The 12298-nt window shown below is 55.6% G+C and overlaps 1 gene segment (V, D, J or C); it reads left to right on the top strand.

The window, feature by feature from the left end:
- The first annotated feature begins 3407 nt into the window (after positions 1–3407).
- On the top strand, positions 3408–4875 carry LOC127060846 (T cell receptor alpha variable 26-2-like). The segment is given in 2 exon segments: positions 3408–3734; positions 4229–4875. Coding segments are annotated over 2 exon segments (529 nt in total).
- Positions 4876–12298: the final 7423 nt, after the last annotated feature.

Genomic DNA, 12298 nt, shown 5'->3' with positions numbered 1-12298 from the left:
GAACCATTGGAGAATCAGCTGATGACCCCACAGATAGGATCTGAATAATGTTTCTCAATGCTCTGTCTTCAGAGAACTTCAAGTAATTGAATCCTTACTAATGCTTCTATCTTTATATGGTACCATCTCTCTCCCTGAGAGGCATTTTCAAAACAGAAGATTTCCATCTACATCATATTTAGAACAACACTGATTTGCATTGATTTTCCCTTCCTTTTTCCTGTATCTTGGGCAAAAGCCTGGTGCTTTCTCACTTTTCTCTGATTTTGGACAATTTTTTTTTTTTTTTTTTTTTTTTTTTTTCCTTCACGTTTTGCATCTGAAACGAGGGTTTTGGCTTTGCCCCTATATGTAAAAAGGAGATTTGAGATCTTCGTGATTGTTTTTTTTGCTGTATTGAGTGAATGCACAAAGCTTTTCGCTGCCTCTGCTGCTGAAAACATCCATGCAGGAATGCCTTGCGATGCTGTGATTTGTATCACATCATCCCCCTGTTGATCCGCTCCATATGGCGTATTTTCAAACCCTCGAAACTCCGAGGTCGATGGGTAATCCATCTGCTCTGGTAACATTGCTTTTTTCTCTGCACCTTTCCCTTTATATATTGTAGGAAAGAATTGCTGCATTGTTGCAGACCTGCTACGAGATTGGGTTCGCACGGTTTTTTCTTGGGCTGCCAATGTAGGCTGAATACCTGCACGTCCCCCTGGGGGGGGTGAAGCCTGCCTTTCAGGGATCGGAGCCATGGGGATCGGGACCGGGGAAGGGGTGGAGCCCCGGGAACTGGAGCTGTGGCCACACCCCCTCCTCGTCCGAGATGCCACCGGGGGCGGGACCCTCCCCCTGCCGCGCTCCGCCCGCACCCCCCGTGCTCGCGCGGCCCCGGGAACGCCCCCCGTCTCCCCTGAGCTGACGTCACTGTCTCCGCCCCGCTCCGTCTCCGATGCCTCCCCCTCGGTCTCCCGCCTCTGACGTCGTATTCACGCCCCGCCTCCTCGCGACAAGCTCGCCCCGCGCTTTGGCCCGCGTGCGCGCTGCGATCCGGGTAGAACGCCGCATCCCTGTTTCCGGGTGTTGTGATGTCATTGTCATGCGTTTCTTGCGCCTCCCGCCGGGCCCCGCCTGGGTCTCGGAGGCTCCGCCCGCTTTACTGCCCGTATCTGAGATGGACGCAGTGGAGCTTCCGCCCTTCCCGGAAATCCCGCGCGCCCCCGGTCCCGCGCACTCTTCCCGCCCCGCGCGTATCATCTGAGCTGCCGCTTCCGGCACGGCACCCGTACCACCCGTGCTATGCCCCCCTGCCCTCACAAATCCTCCTTCCCCGCCTGGAACCGCTGCCGCCGCCGCCTCCGCCGCCGCCCCTATTGCGCAATCACGGTCGCCGCGGCTCGGTGCCTCCGTGCCGGTCCCGCTCCCCTCCACCCCCGTTCGCGACTCCACGTCCCCTCCTGTCTTTTCCGCCCTCGGCTCCTGTAACTCGGGAATTTCCCCCCCAACAGGATCGCCTGGCTCTGGGACAGGACTCGTGTCTGACTCGGTGTCTGAGTCTCCTAAATTCTCTGGGGTCTCAGGACGCTTTGGGGTTTTCTTGGGTTTTCGGGGAATTGGAAGTGAAGGCAGTTCTAATTTTTCCTGTCCCTCCTCTTCTTCGGGGACAGTTTTTCCCGGGCTATCTGAGACCAGAGTTAGTCTCTGTCCCGTGCCCTGACCCCCCCTTTTCTTTCCGGGGTTTTTATCACCTAACTGCCCGGCTGCGCTTCTAGCTTCAGCCGAAATTGCCTCCAACATAATCCTTGCTGGAGATAATAACTTCAAGGCTGCCTCATCCTTTTCTGTTGCTAGCAAATATATGTGCCTGTTGACCTCCTGCCAGAAACCCACTTCAAATAACAACCGGGTCTCTGAATGCGGGTAATTAAGTCTGACCCACAGTAATAAATCTTTAAGATGTTTCTTGGGAATTCCCTTTGTGTGCATCTGTGCCAAGCCTTGTAAGGCCGCTAAGATTTCTAATTGCTCCTTAGTGTATGTGCCTCCCATAGTGATTGATGTTTTAAATCTGAACCTTCTCACCGAATTTGTGTCGTCGGGGCAGTCCGAAGGCTCCTGGTCCTGTCCAGCAGTCCGCAGGAGATGGGATCAGAGGCGCCTTTCTGATTCCGGTCCGGGCTGTCCTGGTACGAGTCTCCTTCGGTGGAAGAGGAGTGCGATGATTGTTGATGGTCTCAGTGGCTGCTGCTGTTCAGTGGCTGCTGCTTTCTCCGTCTGCAGACGCTGCTTTCTCCGGGAGATATCAGCGTACTCCCGGGAACGAGTCCAGCTGTGGGAGCTGCCCGCCTGGCTCAGGCTGTGTTCCTCCTGTGCTCTTCCTGAGCCCGTCTCGAGCCCACCTGAGCCCTTCTTGAGCTCACCTGAGCCCACCCAGGGACGCCAGATGTCCGATCGGCTGTGTGTCTCTGTCGGACATGCGTGGGGTGGTTCGCGTGGGACGGTTCGCAGGCAGCCCGCGATGAACAGACGAGTCTGGACTCCTCTATAGTTCAGTCTTCGGGTTGTTTATTAAAGCTTATCTCTAAGGTTTTTGTTCTGCCCAGCCGAGATCTGACCAGCAAGGCAGCCACAAGCACTCTCTGCCCCTTTAGGGCGGTCGCACATTCTTATACTGATAATTGCGTATGTGATATTTACAATTTTTCTCCAATACCCATCACCTTTATTAAACAGTGCACCTTTAGTATGAACCAATCTAAAATGCACACATCACAGAGAAGATGGATGACAAGAAGAAGGAGAAAAGCCACGAGGTCGGGCCTGAATCCTCCATCTTGCCTCCATTAGACCCCCCTGTACCAAAATCCTAAAACCTATATTCTATTCTATAAAAACACCTGCCCTACACCATTCAAACCTCTGAAACTTCCATACCCTCATGCTTTGATAGCACGACCCTTGAAGGGTCAAAATCAAGCCACCAGGTGCCCTTGGCTACATTCCAGGACTTCTGAGCCCCCCAAGGGGTCTCCCTGGGACTCAGAGCATCCGAGGTGATGCGCTGAGTTCCCACAAATTGCCAGCCCCAATAAGGATGGTTTCACCCAAATTTGGATTTTCAGATTAATTCCATTTGGAATGTTTCCAGTGCCACAGCATGGCTGGGAGAGCTCACACGCACAGACACACGGATACACGGACACAGGGACAGGTCTCTGTAGGACAGTGCACAGCTGCTCTCCCCTCAGCTGCATCACATTGGTTTCGTTGACACAGAGAAAGTCTGAGCCTTTATGCCCACGTCCTGTATCCGTGTGTGTGGATTTCATTCCAGTGCCCTGAAGGACAATTCGGGAATCCCCACATAACAGCAAATGGAGGATGTGAGGAAACAGATTATGGGAGAGAAGGAAACCCAGGGACCGTCAATCGTGATCTCCAAGATCCCAGCCCGATCCCCTGTCCCCCAACCCGGCCCCGCCGCTTCCGACGTGCAGAGAGCCGAGCGCCGCCCCGCACCCCCCGCGCTCGCCTCCCCTCCGTTCCCTGCCAGGACTCGGCGAGAGCCCGAGCGGCAGCGGCGCAGGGCTCAGCCCCGGGGCGGAGCTGGCGGCGGCCCAGAGGAGGCGGCCCGGCCGCAGCAGAGCCGGGGCTCAGGGCCACAGCGAGGATCGGCCGGCGGAGCGGCGGCATGCGGCGGTATCGGGGCGCGGGGCTGGTGGCGCTGGCCGCGCTGCTGCTCGGTGCGTGAGAGTGGCAAAGGAGTAGAATCTGGGCTGGGGTGATCCCGCAGGTCCCCGGAGGCTGCCGTCCTGCCTGGCTTCTTTTTAGACGTCTTCTCGAGAGCTGTTCTCCCATTCATCCCTTCCTCTTCTCCATCCCACAGTCTTTCAGAAATCTCCTGATTGTACTCCTGTCCAACTCTGCGCAAGCATTCCACACCTCTCTTTTATTATTACTTACAAAGTCAGTCCTTACCCCTTCTAACTTTTCTTCTTTTTTATTTTGCACTTTCTTCCACATACCCCATTTTGAAGGGACTGCTTCATTCTTCCTGTCATTTAAGCACTCATCTCTCCAAAAACGATTAATGGACACCCCCATTCCTACTTTTCTTTCAATCCACTCGTACTGTTTTTCCATCATCTCCGTACTTGCCTGACTTTTTTTTCTAGATTTGTTCTGTGCAGAGTTGCAGTGTAGAATTCAAAGTTTATCCATTTTGTTTCCCCGGCAGTGGCGTCTGGCAGAGCCCAGGTACAGCAGGAGACATTCCTGGAGACCACCGAGAGCACCGGCATCAACATCACCTGTTCACACCCGCAAAAAGTGAGCGGCGATTACATCCATTTCTATCGTCAGCTGCCGAGCCGAGCACCCGAATTCCTGGCACTCGCTGCTAGAGGCTCCAAGGACGTGCCGGACATTGCGGGAAAGCTGTCGGTGTCGGAGGACGGGCGTTCGAGCGCGCTGTGGCTCGCTGGGCCCCGGCGCGGGGACGCGGCCGTGTATTACTGCGCGCTGGCGGCCACGGCCAGACGAGCCGGGGCTGCGGCCGGGCACGAACCGCCGCGGGCGGGGCCGGCCGGGGCCAGCAGGGGGCGCTGCCGCTCCGCCCGCCGCCCTCCCGGGCCGCTGCCGGCACCAGAACCGGCACCGGCAATGGGATCATGACCGGCACGGACACCGGCACCGACACGAGCACCGTCATTGAAACCGGCATTGACACCGAAACCCATACCGGCACCGGTAACGGAAGCTCCAGCTTGGAATCACCCACCAATCTCATTACCTCTTCTCAGCGCTGGCTTAAGGAGCTTTTGCCCCAACTGCCTGATCTCCCTCGCACCAACCCCATCCAGTCCCAGTGTCCTGTAAAACACCAAGTGGTTAAGCAAATCTTTACCTTCCTCCCTCTTGATTACAGGGGTTCCATGCTGTTTGCCTTCCCTGTCTCCCAGAGCAGGAGGCCATGTATCCAGATGATAATCAATCCTATTCTTGAAGACTGAGGCACAGACGGTGTTAACCACCTCAGCCATTCCCTTGTCTTTGGTGAGTATATTCCTTTTGGGAGTGGACTCAGCACAGAAGAAAACAACCTCTGCTGAGACATTTGTCAAGAATGTAATTTGGTAAAAGAAATCGAAAGGGAAGGGGCTTCAGACTCACCTGGTTTCCAGACTCACCAGGAGCCTGGGTGTAGTTGAAAAATGATGTCGCAGCCTGCAGGAGATTTGTCCAGGGAAGAGGAATCGAAATGTCGTTCCTGCTTCCTAATCCCTCCTTTTCCAGCTGCTCTAAACATTTAGCTACTGCCAGTTGCCAGCCACAACAACGAGGGTTTCACCCAAATTTAGATTTTTCATTTGATTCCGTTTTGAAATGGTGGGAGTGCGACAGCATGGCTAGGAGTGCTCACACACATACAGACACACAGATACATGGACACACAGACAGGTCTCTCCAGGCCAGTGCACACCTGCTCTCCACTGAGCTGCAACACATTGGTTTTATTGACACAGAGAAAGGCTGGGGCTTTATGCCCACGTCCTGTATCCGTGTGTGGGGGTTTCCCTCCCGTGCCCTGAAGGACAATTCGGGAATCCCCACATAAGAGCAAATGGAGGATGTGAGGAAACAGATTATGGGAGAGAAGGAAACCCAGCGACTGTCAATCGTGAGCTCCACAATCCCTGCCCGATCCCCTGCCCCCCAGCCCGGCCCCGCCGCTTCCGACGTGCAGAGAGCCGAGCGCCGCCCCGCACCCCCCGCGCTCGCCTCCCCTGCGTTCCCTGCCAGCACTCGGCGAGAGCCCGAGCGGCAGCGGCGCAGGGCTCAGCCCCGGGGCGGAGCTGGCGGCGGCCCAGAGGAGGCGGCTCGGCCGCAGCAGAGCCGGGGCTCAGGGCCACAGCGAGGCTCGGCCGGCGGAGCGGCGGCATGCGGCGGTGTCGAGGCGCGGGGCTGGCGGCGCTGGCCGCGCTGCTGCTCGGTGCGTGGAGTCGCAAAGAGGCCGAGTCTGGGTTGGGAGGATCCCGCTAATCATCGGAGGCTGCCGTCTTGCCTGGCTTCTTCTCTGACCTCTGCCCGAGAGCTGTTCTCTTCTTATTCTATTCTATATCCAACCCTGCACAAGCAATTCACCCCTCCTTTTGTTTATTACTTACAAAGACAGTCTTTACCCCTTCTTACTTTTTTCCTTTTTATTCTGTTCTTTCTCCCACATCCTCCTATTCTCCCGTAAATGCACCATTCTTCCTGGAATTCACGCATCCATCTCCCCACAAACAAGTACACTTCCATTCCTGTTCATCCTAAATCACTCGGTACTGTTTTTCCATCTTCTCTGAACGTTCTTGATTCTTTCTGTGGCATTTCTGCTGTGCAGTAGGGCATCGCAGGATTCCAGTCTTTTCATTTTTCTGTCTTTGCAGTGGCGTCAGGCAGAGCCCAGGTGCAGCAGGAGCCGTCCTGGAGACGACAGAGGGGACCAGCATCAAACATCACCTGCTCACATCCCAGAAAACGATCGAAGATTACATCCATTTCTACCGTCTGCTCCCTGGCCGAGGACCCGAATTCCTCGCACTCGCTGCTAGAGGCTCCAAGGATGTGCCGGCCATTGCAGGAAAGCTGTCGGTGTCGGAGGACGGGCGTTCGAGCGCGCTGTGGCTCGCTGGGCCCCGGCGCGGGGACGCGGCCGTGTATTACTGCGCGCTGGGGGCCACGGCCAGAGGAGCCGGGGCTGCGGCCGGGCACGAACCGCCGCGGGCGGGGCCGGCCGGGGCCAGCAGGGGGCGCTGCCGCTCCGCCCGCCGCCCTCCCGGGCCGCGGCTCCGCAGCTCCTCCTCTGCCCCGAGCCCGCCCCACCGACAGCGCCAATGACAGCGAAAAGGCCGGCACACTCCGGGCCTGATTGCCCTCACTTCAACTGCTATTGCTTCTCCTCACTTCCATCACATCCCTGAGCCTCCCTGATGCCTTGCTGGGGATAAAGCAGCTCCTTGAGTAGGAGAAGTAATTAAAGAACTCATACTGCACATAGACGAGTTCACGGTACCACAAACACATTCTGGAGCTTGCACACACCAAAAGAGTAACTCATAGCTCTGCATTTATGAGGAGGTTGTGCACAAACATTTCTGAAGAACACCCAGGCAGAGACATTTCTCCTTCTGCCATGTCCCCACTGATGTGCAGACACACATGTTTGCTCCTATTCCCTCTCCTGCCTCCAAGTCTGTGCACACAGATCTACGTGAACACTCCTGTCCAGAGATGTGCACACATAGAGCACATCCCAATACGGATCTGTTCCCACACACTCACATATACACCTTCCCTTCTTTGCTCCTCGGCTCACCCTCATGGTCCCTGGTTTTTGCCTCCATGTGTGTCGCTATTTAGCTGCTGGTTCCGACTCTGCCCCGTTAAAATTGACTTCAGGAAAGTATTTGTGTCTCTCTGGACATCTTACTTTCTGTTCAGCCCTTGAGTACACAAACCACTCCAAGGCCTTCCCTGACTCCTTATCCTTCCCCACAAGGCTCCAGCCCTGCTGCAGTGTTTCCCAGGTTATCTCAGCAGCATCCATGGCTGATTGTCCTTTCCTGTGCTCCTGGTTTGTGTTCACTTGTGTTCAGGCGGGGTCCGCAGGAATCCCTCTGGGAGCACAAACTGGTGCATGGATCCACCCAGATGTACAGGAGCTTGTGTGTGTGTGTGTGTGTGTGTTTGTCTGTCTGTGTGCTTTTGTTGTGTGTGTTTCCCTCTACTTTACTCAACCAGTGAAATGCATTGATCACACTGTAGACGCACTCCACGGCTCTGCCCTGAGCATCACAGAGCAGCATTTGCCAAGATTCAGAAGGAGCCTGGGTGTAATTGGACAATGCTGCCTGCAGGAGATTTTCTCAGGGAAGAGGCACTGAAATGCTGTCCCTGGTTCTTGATTCTTTCTGTGGCATTTCTGCTGTGCAGTAGGGCATCGCAGGATTCCAGTCTTTTCATTTTTCTGTCTTTGGCAGTGGCGTCAGGCAGAGCCCAGGTGCAGCAGGAGCCGTCCCTGGAGACGACAGAGGGGACCAGCATCAACATCACCTGCTCACATCCCAGAAAACAGATCGAAGATTACATCCATTTCTACCGTCTGCTCCCTGGCCGAGCGCCCGAATTACTCGCACTCGCTGCTAGAGGCTCCAAGGATGTGCCGGCCATTGCAGGAAAGCTGTCGGTGTCGGCAGGATCGGCGTTCGAGCGCGCTGTGGCTCGCTGGGCCCCGGCGCGGGGACGCGGCCGTGTATTACTGCGCGCTGGGGGCCACGGCCAGAGGAGCCGGGGCTGCGGCCGGGCACGAACCGCCGCGGGCGGGGCCGGCCGGGGCCAGCAGGGGGCGCTGCCGCTCCGCCCGCCGCCCTCCCGGGCCGCGGCTCCGCAGCTCCTTCCTCTGCCCCGAGCCCGCCCCACCGACAGCGCCAATGACAGCGAAAAGGCCGGCACACTCCGGGCCTGATTGCCCTCACTTCAACTGCTATTGCTTCTCCTCACTTCCATCACATCCCTGAGCCTCCCTGATGCCTTGCTGGGGATAAAGCAGCTCCTTGAGTAGGAGAAGTAATTAAAGAACTCATACTGCACATAGACGAGTTCACGGTACCACAAACACATTCTGGAGCTTGCACACACCAAAAGAGTAACTCATAGCTCTGCATTTATGAGGAGGTTGTGCACAAACATTTCTGAAGAACACCCAGGCAGAGACATTTCTCCTTCTGCCATGTCCCCACTGATGTGCAGACACACATGTTTGCTCCTATTCCCTCTCCTGCCTCCAAGTCTGTGCACACAGATCTACGTGAACACTCCTGTCCAGAGATGTGCACACATAGAGCACATCCCAATACGGATCTGTTCCCACACACTCACATATACACCTTCCCTTCTTTGCTCCTCGGCTCACCCTCATGGTCCCTGGTTTTTGCCTCCATGTGTGTCGCTATTTAGCTGCTGGTTCCGACTCTGCCCCGTTAAAATTGACTTCAGGAAAGTATTTGTGTCTCTCTGGACATCTTACTTTCTGTTCAGCCCTTGAGTACACAAACCACTCCAAGGCCTTCCCTGACTCCTTATCCTTCCCCACAAGGCTCCAGCCCTGCTGCAGTGTTTCCCAGGTTATCTCAGCAGCATCCATGGCTGATTGTCCTTTCCTGTGCTCCTGGTTTGTGTTCACTTGTGTTCAGGCAGGGTCCGCAGGAATCCCTCTGGGAGCACAAACTGGTGCATGGATCCACCCAGATGTACAGGAGCTTGTGTGTGTGTGTGTGTGTGTGTTTGTCTGTCTGTGTGCTTTTGTTGTGTGTGTTTCCCTCTACTTTACTCAACCAGTGAAATGCATTGATCACACTGTAGACGCACTCCACGGCTCTGCCCTGAGCATCACAGAGCAGCATTTGCCAAGATTCAGAAGGAGCCTGGGTGTAATTGGACAATGCTGCCTGCAGGAGATTTTCTCAGGGAAGAGGCACTGAAATGCTGTCCCTGCTTCTTGAGCCTTCCTTTTCCAGCCTCTCTAAACACAGACACTTGGATATATGGACACACGGACACACAGGTCTCTGCAGGCTAGTGCATAGCTGCTCTCCGCGGGGCTGCATCACATTGGTTTCCTGGACACAGAGAAAGGCTTGGGCTTCATGCCCACGTCCTGTATCCGTGTGAGTGGATTTCATTTCAGTGACCTGAAGGACAATTCGGGAGTCCCCACATGACAGCAAAGGGAGAAAGGGAGGGAAATGACTATGGGAGAGAAGGAAACCCAGGGACTGTCAATCGTGAGCTCCACCATCCCAGCCCGATCCCCTGCCCCCCAGCCCGGCCCCGCCGCTTCCGACGTGCAGAGAGCCGAGCGCCGCCCCGCACCCCCCGCGCTCGCCTCCCCTCCGTTCCCTGCCAGCACTCGGCGAGAGCCCGAGCGGCAGCGGCGCAGGGCTCAGCCCCGGGGCGGAGCTGGCGGCGGCCCAGAGGAGGCGGCTCGGCCGCAGCAGAGCCGGGGCTCAGGGCCACAGCGAGGCTCGGCCGGCGGAGCGGCGGCATGCGGCGGTGTCGAGGCGCGGGGCTGGCGGCGCTGGCCGCGCTGCTGCTCGGTGCGTTGCATTTGCAGCCGCGTGGCTTTTGGGTCAGTGGGCTACGTGAGACCTGCCTATCTCAGGATTCATCTCTTGGTCTCCCGTTCCTTTTCGATTCTTATTTACCCTCTGTCTCTCCTCTGCAATTTCTTCCCATAGTGAAGTCACTCCTTTGCTGTTTGCCTTTTGTACTCCACATTTTTTTCCATCCATCCATCCATCCATCCATCCATCCATCCATCCATCCATCCATCCATCCATCCATCCATCCATCCATCCATCCATCCATCCATCCATCCATCCATCCCTCTCAACCAGACTGTTTTTCACAATTCTTTCTGATTAACCTTTAAAACATTTCTCAAAGGCTTTCATCCTGAATCAAACAATCTCAGACAAATCATGTCTCCCTACTTTATTCTTAGAACATATCCATGCTCGCACTAAACTGTCGTCCTCATCTACCCTTGAATGTAATTTCTTGCAAAAGAAAACCGATTCTTCTCTTATCCATGACAGTGGCAGTGGCCAGAGCCCAGGTACAGCAGGAGCCATTCCTGGAGACTATCGAGGGCACCGGCATCAACATCACCTGCTCACATGGAAAAATCGGTACCAACGATTGGATCCAGTGGTACCGTCTGCTCCCAGGACGAGCACCCGAACTCATCGCAGTTGCTGCTAGAGGCTCCAAGGATGTGCCAGCCATTGCGGGAAAGTTGTCGGTGTCGGAGGATCGGCGATCGAGCGCGCTGTGGCTCGCTTGGCCCCGGCGCGGGGACGCGGCCGTGTATTACTGCGCGCTGGGGGCCACGGCCAGAGGAGCCGGGGCTGCGGCCGGGCACGAACCGCCGCGGGCGGGGCCGGTCGGGGCCAGCAGGGGGCGCTGCCGCTCCGCCCGCCGCCCTCCCGGGCCGCGGCTCCGCAGCTCCTTCCTCTGCCCCGAGCCCGCCCCACCGACAGCGCCAATGACAGCGAAAAGGCCGGCACACTCCGGGCCTGATTGCCCTCACTTCAACCGCTATTGCTTCTCCTCACTTCCATCACATCCCTGAGCCTCCCTGGTATCTTGCTGGGAATAAAGAAGCACCCTGAGTAGAAGAAGTAATTAAAGAACTCTTACTGCCCATAGACGAGTTCGCAGTACCACACACTCTGGATCTTGCACACATCCAACGAGTAACTCATAGCTCTGCATTTATGAGGAGGTGTTTGCACACAAACTTACAAAGGAGATCCAGGCACAGACACTTCTCCTTCTGCCATGTCCCCACTGATGTGCAAACACGCATGCTCGCTCCTATTCCTGCTCCTGCACCCGAGTCTGTGCATGCACATCTACATGAACACTCCTGTCCAGAGATGTGCACACATAAAGCACATCCCAACATGGATCTATTCCAACACACGCCCTCCATTCTTCGCTTCTCAGCTCACCCTGATGGTCACTGGTTTTGCCTCCATGTGTGTCGCCATTGGGCTGCTGGTTCCGATCCTGTCCTGTTAAAATTGCCTTCAGGAAAGTAATCGTGCCTCTCTGGGCATCTCACCCTCTGGTCAGCCTGTGAGTACACAAACCATGCCAGGGCCTTCTCTGACGCCATGTCCATCCCCACAAGGCTCGAGCCCTGTTGCAGTGTTTCCCAGGTTTCTTCAGCAGCATCTATGGCTGATTTTGTCCCTGCTTGTGTTCTGGTTTGTGTGCACTTGTATTCAAGCAGGGTGCACAAGAATCCATGTGAGAGCAAAATTTGTGCACGCATCCCGCGGATGCGCAGGATCCTATATGTGTGTATGTGTCTGTGTGTCTGTGTGCGTCCTACTGCGTTACTCGACCAGTGAAATGCATTGATCCAACTGGAGACACTCTCCACTGCTCTGCCTCGAGCATCAAAGAGCAGCATTAGCCCAGACTCAGAAGAAGCCCGAGTGCACTTGAACAATGATGCACCAGCCTGCAGGAAATCTGTCCAGGGAAGTAGTGCTGAAATTCAGTCCCTGCTTCATGACCATCCTTTTCCAGCTGCTCTAAACACAGATACACGGACACATGGACAAACAAACAGGTTACTACAGGTTAGTGCAGAGCTGCTCTCCCCTGAGCTGCCTCACATTCGTTTAATGGACAGAGAGATAGGATGGTACTTTATGCCCCGGTCCTGTATCCGTGTGTGTCGTTCTCC

Source organism: Serinus canaria, chromosome 27, assembly GCF_022539315.1.
Source record: "Serinus canaria isolate serCan28SL12 chromosome 27, serCan2020, whole genome shotgun sequence".
NCBI classification, from domain to species: domain Eukaryota; kingdom Metazoa; phylum Chordata; class Aves; order Passeriformes; family Fringillidae; genus Serinus; species Serinus canaria.
This window is presented reverse-complemented; position numbering and strand designations above follow the sequence as displayed.